Below are 16,890 nucleotides of genomic sequence, written 5' to 3' on the forward strand. Positions count from 1 at the left end.
ATCTCAGTTTTTACTCGGGTTACAGACGTCCCGAGATCTCAACTTACCTCATCATCCTGACATTTATATATATGTATATAACATTAGTTTTAAGTAATACGTACAGTCGTTAGGTGGACAAAACTTATACTCTGTAGCAACATGTTGCAAGAGTATAATAAACAGAGCATAAAAATTCAATAGCAAAACGAAACTGCTTTTGAATTACGTATGAAAATGGCCTTCTTATCACAGAAAACAAATCTGGAAGAAGAACAATGTGTTTTATTTGGCTTTGCCACAAGTGGTGCTCTTGACATTGCAACAAAATTATGACTAGACCGTGAACACGTGAAAACGTGTTAAAAAACATACAAAGTATGAATACAATGGTTGACACAAGTACATATGTATATGTTTATATATACATACGTAAAAATATATATGTAGATGTTTATGTAAATACTGTTTACGAACAAAACTACGGTCTCATGCCAAAATCTATACAATAGCAAGTAAATGAAGCGGCTGAGTAAAAAATATATTTTTATGTATGTATGGAAAGCTTTGAAATATTTTCGTGTTGAGTGCGACTTAAGAGCAGCCGAAGTGGACACTTCAACTTCAAATTTTCAACTGGAGCAATTGAGCTGCAAAGTTTGTTGTATCGATGAACAGTGAGCTATTTTGTTGTTATTGTTGCTTTTATTTAACTTAATTTTGCAATAGCCGAATGAGTTGAATTTTCAGCTTTTATCGATGAATTCTTCCTTTTTACGTTGGTTTATGCCTTTTCAACTGGAATTTGACTTGATATTGACTATTTATTTTTAAGTAATAATTTTGAACGTCATATTTTAGTATAAAAACCTTTGCATTTGGCGGTAATGATACCATTAACAATCTGTTGGTTGTAGCGGCAAGTTCACAAAACATTGAAATTCAATAAAAGTCGAAATAAATTGTGTGTGCAGCAATAAAAAATGGTGTGTAGAACAGAGATCTTAGTTAAAAGTGTATTTTGAAATTCAAATTGGAAAGTTTTCAGTTCAAAAATATAAAACTCCAGCAAAAAATTAGAACATTTAAGCAGTTGGAAATATGAAATGTCTAAATCTTGTGTTATTATAAAAAAATAATTAAAACAAAAGGAATAAAATATAAAAAACTGATTGAAAAATTAAAGCACAAAGGAAAAATACTAAAAAGAACTTCGAAAAATATAATAAATAGATAAACCGACAACTATTTGATTACTACATTTAACACCTTTTTCTTCTGCAGAAATTCACTCTGGTAACTTGTTTAGTGCTTTCTACAGCCACAGCGATTGCTTCAGCATTGCCGCATCACCGCTTGCAGCGCGATGTTCCGGAGTTGGTAGCGGCACAGCAACCGGCCTATAATTATCTGCCACCTGAGCCTAAAATAGCACTACCCGCAGATATAACAGCCACCACTGAGGCTATCATTGCTGAAACTGAAACGCCCGCTGACAACGCAGAACCCTTACCAGAAAGCGCTATACTCGGTGCCGATGGTTATGAATATCGCGCTGTACGCCGTCTGAAATATCGTCAACGTGTACGTCGTGACGTCTCACACTTGTCACCAAGCTACTTGCCACCCCGCCAATCATATCTGCCACCAAATGCCGATGATACGGTTGAGTTGAATGCAGCCGTCCCGAAAGTGGCTCCAGTCTACTTGCCACCTCCGGCAGAGGAAGTGAGCACAGAAGTACCAATAGTTGTGGAAGAAGTCGAGACTGAGCCACCGGCAGTACCCGAAGAAGAAGTACAGCAGCAGCAAGATGAACATGCCCAACCAGAAGTGCATTCACAGGAAGGAGAAGAGGAAGCCCCTCAAGATAGCGGTATTTTGATGAATGATGGATATCATTACAAGCAACCCGCCGAAGAGATGGCACTCCCGAAGGCAGTGGACAGTGAGTACTTGCCACCACTGGAGCAAGGCCAGACTGAGGCTGAAGGTCCCGAGGAGACGGCTGTATTGGCCAAGGATGGCTACCACTATCGCGCTATTAAGCGTTTAAGATTGTAAAAGTTTTACTACTTTAATTGTAAAAAGAAAATAGCACAATTTATTAATTTGTTTATTCATTGAAGTATTCCCACATTAAATTCATACATACATACTTATATGAATATACTTTAATTATTTAAAAAAATATATACTTGCTTTTTTATTTATATCTCGGATGAATGAAGCCATGTGTCGAAGCTCACGGAAGTGATTAAAGTTCTCTGAGCCCAGTCATTTGAGCATGGCTAGGAATTAATAATTTACATATGGCTCATACCAATCACGGGTCGTTCGCTGTGTTTGGGACCCGCCAAGTAAAAAAAAACGCTACCAATGAAAAAAAGAAAACAGCCTGGGACAGCGAAGTAAATGGGTTTGGTAGTGAGCAAGAGCAAGGAGAAATATTTTCCGTTATCAAACTAACAGTCGTCGCATTGGACTTTACCTCCCACACACTCTTGATAATTTCATCTATTTTGGAACCAGCATTAACAGCAACAACAATGTCAGCCTCGAAATCCAACGCAGAGTAACTCTTGCCAACAAGTGCTATTTCAGATTGAGTAGGCAATTGAGAAGTATAGTACTCTCTTGACGAACAAAGATCAAATTCTATAAGTCACTCATCACTCCCGTCTTGGAATGCAGAGGCATGGATGATGACAACATCTAATGAGTCGACGTTGCGAGTTTTCGAGAGAAATGTTCTGCGAAAGATTTATGGTCCTTTGCGCATTGGCAGCGGCGATCGTCGCATTCGATGGAATGCAGAGCGATGAGCTGTATGAGTTATACGACGACATCGACATAGTTCAGCGAGTTAAGAGACAGTGGCTACGCTAGCTAGGTCATGTCGACCGAATGGATGAAAACGCTCTAGCTCTGAAAGTATTCAACGCAGTACCCGGCGGGGGAAGCAGAGGAAGACCTACACTCCGTTGGAAAGATTAGGTGGAGAAAGGCCTGCCTCCACTTGAAATCTCCAAATGTCACCAAACAGCGGGAAGGAAGAACTATTGACGAGCTGTTGTAAACTCAGCTATAACCGCATATGCGATGTCTGCGCCAATAAAGAAGAAGATATAAACCCTCATACAAAATACGCTAAAGTAATCATCAATTGTTGACAACGGGACGACATAATAATACTAAGTTTAACTTTAACTCGCTTTAAGCACCATTTTCAGCAATTTTAGTATCGCAGTTGAAAAATTGGATTTCGTAAACAGCTCTCGTCTCTGTATAACCAATAAACAGAGAACCGGTAATAGACTATGATACAATGCGTCCTAAATTAACGTTGTAATTTTGTGGTTATCCTGAAACTGGCATAATAACGCTCGAGCTCCTGTTGCAAGATCGTTTTAAATATTTGCAAAACAGCGACTGAGAAGTTTTGTCTCACTCGCCTTATGGGCAAGAACTCGTCTCATTGGTTGCGGAGAAATTGCAGGATGTCGTGGACCTTTTTGTCACAAATAGCTGAGTTCTGCTTTCGTTAAATTAAAGCAACAACAACATTATATAATTGGATTGCAAGCAATAAAGTAAGAAAATGTTTCTTTGGGTAATCTAACCTCTTTCTATTCCGCTTTATTCGACGCCAGCTTAATTCATTGTTTAATTTGGTTATTTTAACAACGTAATGTATTGCGAGTGTCAATTTCCCGTTTTATTTCGAAGATTTAAATTATTGCTTAACATCGATCTTTATAAGCTGAAAATATTATACTATACATTACGTGAGTTGAAGTATAATAATACTACTTTTATAAATTGAGCAATTTATTTAATCCGCCAGGCCATTGTAATATAATAAAACTTCTTCTCAAGAGCAAATCAATTATTTAACTGGCATCGATATCGAATGGCATCATTAGACCTCGAAAGGTTTTCAGACAACTACAAATTTCCGTAAGTTCCTTGAGGTAAATTACACCTCTCTTGAGCAATGCAGTTTCGCAATAATTACACTTAATTAAGGGAAAATTAGCCATTAACACGTACACATAAGGACACCAACAAAGGCACTTGCTCCGCCAGAACTTCGGCTCCGCCAACAAAAAAACAGGCAATGTCGCCGTTTGTTTTCAACAAAACGATGATAAAACAAGAACAAAGCAGCAGTGGCATAGAGTGGAAAGCGCGACAGCAAATTTTTGTATTTAATTGGTAAACATCGAGGGCGCGAAGACAACACATAAATTCTTAAACATACATACATGCACATAAGTAAATATATCTGTTAAAGTCACAAGACAGAAGACACAGTTGTGAAGGTGCAGGAGGAAAACAGCTAGTACATGAGTACTAACGACATAAACATACTGTCTACTGTCTTACCGCAATTACTGCGGCACCACAATGGGTGGTAATCAATTCCTTAAGCACACAGCGGAGGCTATAACTTTTTTATGGCTAAGCGTAAAATAATTTACGGGGAAATAACGACTTTTCTGTAGTGACGACAAAAGTTCAACTTGCGCAGAATTCAAAATGCAAATGCAAAGTCAAAGGTGAGATGTTTTCCCAAACTCGTGCTTACTTGTGTAGAGTATATACATAAGTATGTATCTAAGGCTAAGACCTGTTGCGAATGGCAGCCGTTTATTGCATATGAGTATTTGTAGAAGAGTGTATCATATTAGGTGGAGCATAAAATAAACTTAAGCAAATACAAGCGATTTCAGAGGGTACTTTGGCTCAAAATTCGGCGAGGAAGTTGTTAAAAGGTGGGCATAAAATGTACGTGAGTGAAATTCTTAAGCCTCTTAAGGAATTGCTACTCCATTGTGACTGCAGATCTAAGGATATTTTAAGCGTTAACGTTAATTAAGTAGGTTTATAAATAGAAGCACACTTACGTGTGACCGCCCCTGTCAAGTACGGTACAAGCGAGAACATCACTCAGAGAACTTTAGGTTCAAATATTATATGAAGAAATCTAAATCGTATTTCGAATATTAAAATAGGCCCAAACAACTATAAACTTTTTCGACTTCGTAATATACGATATTATATTTAGCTAGCTATAGATAAAACCCTTATATATTGAAATAAATACAAAGACTTAGAGGTATTATTTTATACTCACGAATTGGAACACGTCAAAATTTAAGTTCCGAATATTCTAATATAATCATCTCTAATTACATACCATCTATGAAAATTCTATAAAGCCTTACATAAAACGCCGAATATCTCGAGAAGTATTAATGATAGCGATTTTGAGCTCGGACCTTTTTGGTAGCTAATACCATTTCCTATAAGTTTGTCATGTACATTTTTTCTATAGCTCTTACTCATTTACGAGATATATACAAAGAAATGCGAATTTCGTGGAAAAATCAGGCTTAGAGCCCCGTACTACCTCGCCGGTGTGAGTTTCGACTTTGTTGCAATGAGCAAATGGACTGTTTAATTCTGAGGAATATGTGTCTAAAGTCAAAGCGATGCCATAAAATGATTAAATAAATGATAAAACGATTGTCGTGTATTTTCAATGGAAAATTTTGATATGCCTTGGTCCAGTCCTTAATGTTCATATTAAGGGCTCAAATTTTCAAGGAATTTTTTTAGGGTATTTCCAAGGAAATTTCGATGAGATTGAAAAAAAATAATAGTTCAAAAAAACCCTAATATATACCATTCCTTTAAATTGTCATGCCACATTCTTTAAAATACTCGGTTGCAATTTCATTATTACATGTATTTTTAAATAGGCACTTAGGTTAAATAAAGGTGCGTTAAATATTAAAGAGCAGAGACACACTTGTTGCCAGACAAGAGATCAAATGCCTGTGAAGCTGGTGAAGTACACATTTAAAATAAGATGAAATAATTTTTGATTATTTTAAATTTTTTATATATTGTATGTACAAAAAGGAAGAGTGGACTATAAAAAATATAAAAAAAAATTATAAAGAATTTACCTACAAATTTATTAAAAAATAAAAATGCAAATTCACATCAAAGTACAATTCTTTTATAAAAAAAAATCTGAAACTCAAGTTTCGATGAAATGTTAAAAATCAAAAAAGTAAATACATATAGTATATATCTTAGTTAAGAAATAGAAAACCCCTAAAGTACGTTGTGTGATAACTTCAATTTAAAATAAGAAAAAACGTGAACTTCGACTGCACCGAAGCTAATATACCCTTCACAGGTGCATTTCTTTTAATAACTATGTGTCCAGTTTGTATGGCACCTATATGCTATAGTTACCCGATTTGAAGAATTTCTTCGGAGATTACATTGTTGCCTTAGAATATAATCTATACCAAATTTCGTGAATACATATGCATATGCAAAAGTTTTCCATACCAGCACTAAATTCAGATCATTTAGTTCGTATGGCAGCTATATGCTATAGTAAGCCGATCGGAATAATTTCTTCGTATATTACATTACTATCTTAGAAAGTAACCTGTGACAACTTTTGTCAAATGTGAAAGTTTTCCATACAAGAAATTGATTATGATCGTTCATTTTGTATGGCAGTTATATGTTATAGTGGTCCGATATCGGCAGTTCCAACAAATGAGCAGCTCCTTGAAGAGAAAGTGACGTTTACAAAATTTCAAAACGATATCTTAAAAACTGATTGACTAGTTCGCATATATACAGACAGATAGACGGACAGACTGACAGACAGTCAGACATGAACAAGTCGACTCAACTCAATCATTTATATACATATATACTTTATAGGATCTCCGACGCTTCCTTTTGGGTGTTACAAACTTCGTGACAGACTTAATATACCCGGATCAAGGTATAACAAGAAAAACCGTTGACTTTGACTCACCGAAGCTATAATACATATCACACGTGCATTTCTCAAAGCATAAAAGGATATTTATCTCGATTTTGATCCTTTAGTTTATATGGCTCATATATGATATAGTATGGAAAAACAGAAGACCATAGCTAAATCGACTCAGCTCATCATCCTAATCATTTATATATACATACATATACTTTAGAGGGTCTTTGACGTTTATTTCTCAGTGTCATTTAGTGCAACAGCTCTGTTTGGGATATAATCAACAATATATGTACATATGTATATAATACAAGAATTCATTATGGTATATACAACGATGTAGTATGAATGTACATATGTATGTATTTAGGAAGTTCGCGAAAATGTGCAATTATTTTTAAATTAATTTTCTCATTCACGTGTTTTAATACAATGAAAACATGACATAAACACCCGTAATATTAATAAATACAATTTTAACAATTTGCTGCTTGCGGCCCTAATTATATTTTGCCATACTCGTGCAAAGCAACGCAGCAGACCGAGGACTGAGCTGATTTCTTGCGAAAAATAAACAGGAAAACACAATAAACGACGTGAAATTCAAAAACCCAAAAAAATAAAAAAAATAAATCAGATAACCTCTGGGTGTGGAGTAGTCATTAAAAGGAGACAGCAACATATTATACAAGACATCACTTATACGGCATGTCGAACAGGTCAGAGCTGCACCATACAAAAATTTATGTATGTATGTATTTTAAATTTCCTTTTAAGACATGTTGTTATTGTACGCTTTGGTAATACGGTAAGCTGATTAGACAATTTAATTCTGATTTATTTGCTATTTCTAGAGAGAGTTTATTTCACAATTAAAGACCAATAGAAACTTACTGCAATTTCAGAAGACTTTATTTGTTGTAATTTTTTTATCGTTTTCCTGCATCTACGTGCACAAGCTGTTATCATTGAATTTACACTATTTTGTAATGTAAACATTCGCGTTTTATGTAAGTTATTTAGGTTTCCATTACAAATAACAAACTTACATTTACTAATTCAAAGAAATTTTCTTCACTGTAGAGAAATCGCAATACTTTAAGTTTACATTGTATTGTCGCATATGATTCTTTTACTTAATTCTATTTTCAGCTAGAAGTAAGCTAATTTTCAAACAAAACGTTATTTTGAAAGGAACTATTCAATATGTTAATTATACAGGTATCGTTCAATTGCAAAACAAAGTACATACATATTTACATAAAATTTATGTAATTCCTGAAAATGTTGACCAAAGTTATATGTGCTTATCAATCAGATCAGTTCCCCAAATACAATTCCTCAATTTACTATTTCTGATATTCTTGATTGTGTTTATCCAGCAATGCAGTTTTTATATAATCAATAATGGCAAATCTTCAAGAGCTAGCGAAATAAAAATAAAAACAATGGATAATGCTGGTTTCACCTGACACCACCTATTTAGTCTGGGTCAAAGGTCAACGTATATACGTATACCTTGAAAATGGCGTATTAAGCTTGCCTTGAAGAAAACGTCGCAGACCCTTTTAAGGTCTGTCTGACCGGCTGTCTGTATATACGCGAACTATTCCCTTATTTTATGAGATATTGATCTGAAACTTGCACAAAATCTTTTTCCACCAAAGCAAATTGCTACCATACAAACCTGAATGTTCAAAATCACAGATTTCCCATGGATTATTGCCCAAGGCGAAGGTATAATTTATGAGGGTATTTTAAACCAACCAATGGGTGGACAACAAAAGCAAGAACGCTCATACATTCAATGGAAGTACCAAATGGGAACAAATGCATAGTGATCTGTCTGCACTTGGGATGCACCACTGGCGTAACATCGCAAATTATAGACGCAACTAAAGAATTTTGTGTTCGAAGTAAAGGTTTTTTCTTTTTTCTCCTCAATGCTTTTGCTCACTCCAGATTAAAATATTATATTCGCTATAAATCAGACATTCTCATTATCCTCTGGCTTTCAATAATTTGATGTACCTTTATTTTTTTAAAAGAAGTTCAAATTTAAAATTTTAACAAACAATTGGTAGGAAACTGATTCGAAAGGTTTTTTTGGCGGGAACACAAATTTGCTAATTCTCAGTCAGTTTTCAGAAAAACAAGCATTCTGAATATTGTATACATTTTAAGCTCCAGCTCTTACTGGTGGATTTCTTAAAAATAAGTTTTTCCGTTTTTAGGTTTGTTGCAGGAAAATTGACAGTAAAATCTTTTTTATGGAAGCCTTGTAACTCTACAATGTTGCCATTAATATATTTTTATAAGATTTTTTGCCATTTCATTAGTTGTGACATTTCCTATTGTCGTTGTCAAATTTATATGTTTGTTTTCATTTCAAAATTCTTAGAAGCAGAGAAGTAGAAGAAGTCACCTTTGTGTGCATTTTGGATATTTCCGCTTATCGTATAGCAATTATCAACTAGAATTTTAAATTAGTGGCTTTATTAAGGTTTAAGGTATGATATTTTACACCAATTACAAAATTAATCGTGAGAACGGTTTCAAAAATATGTATATTACCTTGATGGCCTTGAAAATTATTGATTCCATAAAATTGGACCTCATGTGAAATGTATTATAAAATTTGGGATTTCTAAATATTTGAAGCGACTTCTAGTTTATATACTAAAATATAATCATAACACCAACTTTCCAGATTGAATAACATTGGTGTGAAGAAAGCAGTGCACATAATATAATATAACAAAAAGGCTCTGTGGAAAATGTTATCTACATTTTATCATAAAAGTAATTTTTTCACTTCAAAATAATCGGCAAATACACAACATGTCAATATATTGCTGGGGTAACACAGCGCATGGCGAACTCGGCCTGGGCGGCATAGAAGACGAAGAGGTTAGTTAATTATCTTGAAAATGAAATTATAGTGATACATATATTTCTTAGATATTGGAACCACGTGAAATTCCCTGGCATCCAGAAAGTTCTGTAGTGAGCATAGGATGCGGACTCAAACATACCTTGTTTTTAACGGAAGACGGAAAAGTTTATTCATGTGGATGTAATGATTATGGTCAATTGGGTCACCAACAGATGACAAAGCGGCCACGTATGTGATATAAAAACTTTAATCTTTCCATATTTCCCTTGAACGTATTGTTCAACAACTTTTAGCAATGTTAGCACCATAGCTGGGTATGCAGGTGCGTGGTATAACAAATGACAATAGTTGAATCAAGGCTTAGGTCATCCAAAGTTGTGATTGAAAAACTGTGTTTCCTATTTCTAACAAGGATTAGTAGCTTATATATGTATATTACTAACAAAAGAAACAATTCAACAACGTATCATTGAAAATAAAATACATATATGTTCTTAAAAACCACAATAACCCCATATCTCTTCCTTCACATTCTTTCCTAGTTATGTTGCTTATTACACTATCTGAAACCGCAATTAACTTTTCCAAACACTTATTTAGAGAATAGATGCAATTTCAACAACAAACTAAACAAGCTTTCATATTCCAGTAATCATAAGTGACCTTGGAAATACTGTCTTTACGGATTTAAGTTGTGGCGCTAGACATTCTTTGGCACTAAGTGAATGGGGTCAGATTTACAGCTGGGGACATAATGACTATGGTCAATTGGCGCTGCCAGATTCGTCCGATGTTGTACGTTCACCAAAAATTGTGAAAAAGCTTGCTGCCCAAACTGTTATTCAAATCTCCAGTGGCTATAATCACAGCCTTGCGTTAACCAATTGTTAGTAAAAAATTAAACACTTATATTTAATTATATTATTATAATATATTTTCCATTGGCGATTATAGGTGGTGCTTTATACGCTTGGGGTTCAAACATTTATGGTCAGTTGGGCATATCACCGCCGAATGAATTAGCCCACTCCACATCTCCTCGCCTGGTGGAATCATTGCTTGGCATACCTATAGCTTTTATAGCATGCGGGGGCAATCATTCATTTATAATTTCGAAATCTGGTGCTGTGTTTGGTTGGGGACGCAATAATTATGGGCAACTGGGACTCAACGACTGTACTCATCGACATTTTCCAACACAGTTGAGAACACTTCGTAGCCTATGCGTGCGTTATATAGCATGTGGAGAACAATATTCCGTATTTTTGACTAACGACGGTGGTGTATTTACATGTGGCAAAGGGTCACACGGTCAACTTGGACATGGTGGTAACTTGAACGAAGTACTGCCTCGCAAAGTATCAGAGTTAATGGGAAGTACTATCACTCAAATCTCGTGTGGTGCGCAACATACTCTGGCATTAGTGCCTTCTCGAGGGCGGGTGTACGGTTTTGGATTGGGTTGTATGGCAAATTTTGACACAAGTAAAATGAATAGCTGTACTGTACCGCATGTTATAATTGGACCGTGGGTTTGTTATATATACCTTAGTTATGTGAACATTCCAATAAAACTGTAGTGTCTCCAATTTCAGGTTTCTCCCTATAGCTCTAAACTAGTAGATACTGATACCAAAGAAAATATAGACGACTCCCTCTTAGTACGACAAATCTTTTGTGGTGGCAATCACTCATTTGTTTTGACCACAAAAGTCGGTGATAAAATTCCTGCCGCGGATTATCGAATTAGCGAGTAAATATATAATTTTAAGTCAACATTTAAACGCCGTTTATTAATGTCAATGCTTTCCAGACGACGGACTCAAATTATGTGCCTGACCAGGGAGCTAGCGGAACAGTGTGCTATGGTGGAGAAGGATTCGTCGATTGATATGGACTTATTAACAACCATTGAAGTGATATTTAAAAGCCAAGCTTGCCTCAACGGATCATTTTTGATAGAAAATAAGCATTTCTGTTGTACCTCAAAACAGCCCGGCGTAGATTTGCTACAAGTTAAACAAACTTTTGACTTCATACGCAAAGTGGAACATGAAAGCATTAAGCAAATCGTAAGTAACTTCAATGCAAGGATGTAATTTCATCAGATATTGTGTATATTATAATCCATATTAGATTTGGGACAAAATATGCAATGAAATAATTGCATCACTCATGCCATCGCCAGCAGACGTTGAAACTTTGAGACTTTATCTGATTTTGCCATTATATCATGAATTTGTCAATTCTAAAAATTATGAAACATTACATACACCCTTCAGCAATGCTGTGCTTAGACTTAAAGAAATACCCAGAAAAATTGTTGTGATGTGGTGGGCAGAGACACCGATAGACTGGTTCGAAAACCTGGTATCGAACTACAAAAACGTGGTAGCTCATATAATCAGTTTTAAAATTGCTGCAAACTCTGGAAACAACTTTGAAAAGAAGGTAACCAGTATTAATTATAACATCAACTTTTACATCATTTTTAAACTTTTTCATTCACATATAGTTAGTTACTTATAATTCCAATTTGTCAGCGGCTTTAAACCTCTTAGTCGTGCTACATAAAATAAATCACAAACAGCGTTTAGAAAAAATCGATTGTGATATTTTTCACTGGCCAGAGCTGACAGATTACGTTGATATCCAACAAGACTATATACATTGGCTATTCGAAAAAAATGTAAGTGAAAATATCCCCTACTGAGTACACGAAATTAATGATTAAAACTTATCATTTTGATAAATGTCTATTGCAGCCTGAAGCTTTTAACATCTGTAATTATCCGTTTTTGTTCAACGCATCTGCTAAAACCACACTTTTACAAACAGATCAAGCCATACAAATGCACACCGCCATGCAAAATGCTGCTAATTCGGTAAATTCAAAATTCATTTTGGTGGCAATAACGGTTAATTTTTAGTTTTAACAATATTTTTAGGGAATGCTCTCGCTTCTTACATTTGGAACACCTATATCGCAATTTATTGTGCTAAATGTTTCACGTGAGAATCTAGTGCAAGACACTTTACGGGAAATTATGCAGTATAATCAAAGTGACTTGAAAAAGCCCCTTAAGGTAATTTAAGCCAACTTAATTCTAATAGAAATGAAAAATGTAATGCTGTTACGTATAATTTTATTTCAATTATAATAGATCAAATTCCATGGGGAGGAGGCCGAAGATGCCGGTGGTGTGCGAAAAGAATTTTTCATGCTTTTATTAAGGGACCTCTTGGATCCGAAATATGGAATGTTCAAAGAATATGAAGACTCACACGTACTTTGGTTTGCAGATGTTACATTTGAAACAGATGATATGTACTTCTTGATTGGAGTAATTTGCGGCTTAGCAATATATAATTTTATAATTATAAATCTACCATTCCCGTTGGCGTTATATAAAAAACTGCTAGATGAACCTGTCGATTTAACTGACTTGCGTGATTTATCACCAACGTTAGCAAATTCTATGGAGGCCATACTAAAATACGAGGAACTCGATTTTGAGGAAGTGTTTAATTTAAATTTTGAAATATCTCGCGATATTTTCGGTGAGTCACAAACGGAGGAATTGAAACCAAATGGCAGCCAAACACCAGTCACTTTGGAAAATAAGTTAGTTATTCACCTTTTTTTTTTTACTAAAATTATTTTCAATTCGTAGTATATACGTATATATTGACTTCATATACGTTTAATGTTTACAGAAAGGAGTTTGTCGATTTATATGTTGATTTTCTATTTAACAAAGCGGTAGAAACTCAATTTAAAGCTTTTCGAAAAGGATTTATGAAGGTAAACAGAAAATTAATACATATTCATTACAATAATGTATATTAACAATTAAAAGGTTTGTTGGGGACGAGTGTTACAAATTTTCAAACCTGATGAATTAATGGCTGTGGTTGTGGGAAACGAGGAATACGACTGGCAAGCTCTCGAGCTACAATGTGAATACAAAAACGGTTACAATTCTGGCGACCAAACAGTTAGTACACTCATATAGAATAGGGAAATTGTTGTATGACATGCTTCTGCTGATAATTCCCTTGTAGATAAGATGGTTTTGGGAAGTATTCCACGAGTTGCCGGAGAGTGAAAAGAAAAAGTTTCTCCTATATTTGACTGGAAGCGACCGAATTCCCATTCAAGGAATGAAAGCGATCAAAGTAGACTAGTGCTATTTTTATTGAGCTARATACTAATTTTATTTATTTTCAGATTTGTATACAGCCAACAAATGATGAACGATTCCTTCCTGTAGCCCACACTTGCTTCAATCTATTAGATTTGCCTCAGTACAAGACTAAAGAGCGTTTAAAATACAAATTGCTTCAGGCTATTCAACAAACTCAGGGTTTTAGTTTAGTATAACTAAATGTTCTTTTAGAAGAAAAGCCTACGTTAAGAAAAATGAAACATATTCGTTAAACAAAAATTTCCTACAAGTAACCGTATATGTATTGCCTAATTTTTTGTTGACTTAGATCAATGTCATTATTTTTTGTTTTTGTTTTATCCAAATTTTTAATTGAAACAACTGCATGTGTGTACATACATATATTATTTAAACATATTAGCCGCAAATAATAAATGAGTTTAATGGATTGAAAGAAAAGCTGTTAAGAATAATGGAATATATTCATGAAGCAATAGAATGTTGATGTATTACGAGTTTTCTAGTTTGCTTAAGTTGATTTCATAAATTTTTTTTATTGTCTTATCCAAATTTTAATTGAAATGACTGCATGTGGGCACATATGCCATATTATCTACAAAAAAATAAATGAATTGAAAGCTTGTTTTAAATTAAAATTATTTTCATGTATACGTATATTTTGCTTATTATTTACACTAGCTTGTACCTGTATAATAGCTGTTTAAAAATAATCGTCTTTATTAGCCATCTGAATTGGTACATTTGTATATAGAAAATTCTAGGAAATGTTATTGTTAAAAATACTATTTCCCGTYATCAGTGAAATAGTTTTTGATATTTTTGTAAATGCTTCGAAAAATGCTATAAGCGGGTGATCAGAAACACTAGTTTTAACATAAACACAAACGTACATACAMTTATGTATACATTTTCTTGGTATTTGAAATAAATGAAAGAATAAATTCAAAGTATTTTATGGAGTGAATCGAATCAAAGGTTTTTCTCAGATACATCGAATCTCCAAAAGTCCACATTGATGTCAACGCTTTTGCTTTTGTGAAAGGAATAACTGGTGTCAATATTATATTTCAGTTCCGCGACCACATTSCCTTTTACGTTCCAATCCTTAACCTTTTTATGAATGTAGTCCCTGTGAAAATAAAATGAATAACACAGTAAATACATACAAATAATTAGTAAATATTTGTTTTCGATGCTGTCGCTAAAAATGTATATATTTTGAGGTCATACTAAAGAAAACTCAAAGACATGAGCATAAATATGATTATCTGTAAATATACCGTGTGGAACTTTTGTGAAATGAATAAACTGCTCCAGAAGCTAGATAAACACCATTCTGAACAAATAACATATCGATTCCACTATTATTTTTCGTCCCAAACGGAGGGTTGGTAACAATTGTATCAAAAGCATTTTCCCATTTTTCATTGCTAGACAACGTTAGTACGTCACATAAAACACAATCTATACCAGGCAATTCCATATCTGTTACATTGGTTTGAAACATCTATAAAAAAAAAAAATAGGACAAACTCACAATTATTACATGTACATATATTTTCAATTTCTGTTTTACGCTAATTACATTTAGAGCATCGTCATCGATTTCAAAACCTGTGGTCATGCCAGCACCAAGTAAAAATGAACCGATACTTAGCATACCACTTCCACACCCTAAGTCTCCTACATATTTTCCTTCAATATCTCCGTATAGTGTCTAGAAATTAAATTCATTCAAGCAAAATATTCTCAACTTCAAGTGTGAAATATTAAACAAACTGAGAAGGAACACAACCACGACATTAATGTACTCGTATTTCCTTAAACGGTGGAATTAATTAATCATTAAAAGTTAGTAGTTAGAAACAAAATATGATAAAATATGTTGAAACATATAGCATGCAAATCTTTGAGATATCTTTCAGGCAACTTTTAGTCATTGGTAAGACAAAACTATCCTCATGAATTATGTCCCAAATAAAAAGTTTCAACGTGGTGGTTGTGTTCTTACTTATTTCTCAGCAGCTGTTTGGCTTTGATCTTGACCTGAATGTTATAAAGCACGCAACTAGCTATATGGGGCGGTGTTATGTATTGTTCTAATTTGATTTTAGGCTTTCCAAATGTATCTACTCCATGTAAGTACTCCTCCAACTTTTTTAGCTTTATACAAGCCATTTTTTTAGTTCAAAGGTACTGGGTCGAGTCGTGGTAGCACAGGTATGAATGTATTTCCGTAGTAAGAGTCCTGGGAGACGAAATACCCTAACGTTGTTGATGTAGTTGCATTAAACACCGAACGAGGCGCGTTTGCCAATCCGCTACTTTGAGAAAAATCTGACGATGGTAATAATTGGCTCGCAGGAATCTATAATTTAACAACAGACGAACATGTTTGGCCATATGCTTATTTTATAAAATACAACTTATATACCTGGTAAAGCGTATTGGTGGATATTCCAGTACCTAATCCTGGAATGTTCCCTTTCTGTAAAAGTTGTTTTTTTAACTGTAGATCTTCCAGAATTTTACGATTAGTTTCTAATTCGCAAGAAAGCACAATGCAAAATTAACCTCAGGATATTTATTTTCTCAAATTATATTTCACCTTGCTGAGCACCTAAAGTAGGAAAATTCGCCATTTATGATGTTCCTTACAAGCTGCAACTCAAAAACAAGCAACATCAAAAAAATGTGCCTCAAGAACAAATTATATTTAGCGTAAGGAAACAMAATTTTCTAAATAAAATACATTTAATTGTTATTTGTATAGTGGCCAAGCATAATATAAAATTTTTACCTGATATAAGTATTTAAAATTCAGAACTTTTTTTAAACATCTGATATTTAAGTTAAGAGTTTACAAACTTTTATATTAAGGCTGTTTAATATATCATCAATCAAGCATTGATTATGGTCTAGTTAGTATTTTCGTAATGTTGAGACTGGTTACTTGCTTACGCGTATACGGAATAAGTATGACATGTATGATATCAAACTTTTGGCACTGT

The 16,890-nt window shown here is 34.2% G+C and overlaps 4 protein-coding genes across 5 annotated transcripts; 2 read left to right on the plus strand and 2 right to left on the minus strand.

The window, feature by feature from the left end:
* Positions 1-876: 876 nt before the first annotated feature.
* Positions 877-2,109, plus strand: LOC108966845. Its single transcript, XM_018929941.1, has 2 exons — positions 877-965; positions 1,264-2,109. The coding sequence occupies exons 1-2, from the start codon at positions 963-965 to the stop codon at positions 2,041-2,043; spliced, it is 783 nt and encodes a 260-aa protein (XP_018785486.1). The 5' UTR covers positions 877-962; the 3' UTR covers positions 2,044-2,109.
* Positions 2,110-9,192: 7,083 nt separating this feature from the next.
* Positions 9,193-14,517, plus strand: LOC108966860 (probable E3 ubiquitin-protein ligase HERC4). The gene is made up of 16 exons (XM_018929990.1): positions 9,193-9,303; positions 9,504-9,703; positions 9,755-9,917; positions 10,339-10,575; positions 10,644-11,221; positions 11,285-11,442; positions 11,503-11,761; positions 11,826-12,140; positions 12,205-12,378; positions 12,455-12,574; positions 12,638-12,775; positions 12,854-13,314; positions 13,407-13,494; positions 13,550-13,687; positions 13,755-13,868; positions 13,921-14,517. The coding sequence occupies exons 2-16, from the start codon at positions 9,635-9,637 to the stop codon at positions 14,071-14,073; spliced, it is 3,165 nt and encodes a 1,054-aa protein (XP_018785535.1). The 5' UTR covers positions 9,193-9,303; positions 9,504-9,634; the 3' UTR covers positions 14,074-14,517.
* LOC108966862 (methyltransferase-like protein 5) lies at positions 14,509-16,069 on the minus strand. The gene is made up of 4 exons (XM_018929993.1): positions 15,926-16,069; positions 15,465-15,596; positions 15,160-15,386; positions 14,509-15,008 (listed from the first exon to the last, which is right to left on the minus strand). Exons 1-4 carry the CDS (start codon positions 16,055-16,057, stop codon positions 14,849-14,851), a joined length of 651 nt encoding a protein of 216 aa, XP_018785538.1. The 5' UTR covers positions 16,058-16,069; the 3' UTR covers positions 14,509-14,848.
* Positions 15,929-16,844, minus strand: LOC108966863 (SOSS complex subunit C homolog). 2 transcript variants are annotated; one of them, XM_018929995.1, is made up of 4 exons: positions 16,680-16,844; positions 16,488-16,540; positions 16,314-16,420; positions 15,929-16,247 (listed from the first exon to the last, which is right to left on the minus strand). In XM_018929995.1, exons 2-4 carry the CDS (start codon positions 16,519-16,521, stop codon positions 16,062-16,064), a joined length of 327 nt encoding a protein of 108 aa, XP_018785540.1. In that variant the 5' UTR covers positions 16,522-16,540; positions 16,680-16,844; the 3' UTR covers positions 15,929-16,061. The 2 variants fall into 2 exon arrangements, with proteins under 2 accessions (XP_018785540.1, XP_018785539.1); XM_018929994.1 differs by having other exon boundaries at positions 16,488-16,618.
* Between the last annotated feature and the right edge of the window lie 46 nt (positions 16,845-16,890).

Source organism: Bactrocera latifrons, unplaced genomic scaffold (assembly GCF_001853355.1).
Source record: "Bactrocera latifrons isolate USDA-ARS-PBARC rearing strain unplaced genomic scaffold, ASM185335v1 scaffold_170, whole genome shotgun sequence".
Classification (NCBI taxonomy): Eukaryota; Metazoa; Arthropoda; class Insecta; order Diptera; family Tephritidae; genus Bactrocera; species Bactrocera latifrons.

What these genes read in the sequence shown, in the direction of transcription:
- LOC108966863 (XM_018929995.1), bottom strand. Translation starts at nt 16,521, where the DNA reads ATGGCGAATTTTCCTACTTTAGGTGCTCAGCAAG. An exon ending in TACTTTAGGTGCTCAGCAAG is followed by an intron (nt 16,421 to 16,487) that starts GTGAAATATAAT and finishes CTTGCGAATTAG; the next exon opens with AAACTAATCGTAAAATTCTG. An exon ending in CCACCAATACGCTTTACCAG is followed by an intron (nt 16,248 to 16,313) that starts GTATATAAGTTG and finishes GTTAAATTATAG; the next exon opens with ATTCCTGCGAGCCAATTATT.
- LOC108966860 (XM_018929990.1), top strand. Translation starts at nt 9,635, where the DNA reads ATGTCAATATATTGCTGGGGTAACACAGCGCATGGCGAACTCGGCCTG. An exon ending in ATGTTATAATTGGACCGTGG is followed by an intron (nt 11,222 to 11,284) that starts GTTTGTTATATA and finishes CTCCAATTTCAG; the next exon opens with GTTTCTCCCTATAGCTCTAA. An exon ending in GAAACAACTTTGAAAAGAAG is followed by an intron (nt 12,141 to 12,204) that starts GTAACCAGTATT and finishes ATTCACATATAG; the next exon opens with TTAGTTACTTATAATTCCAA.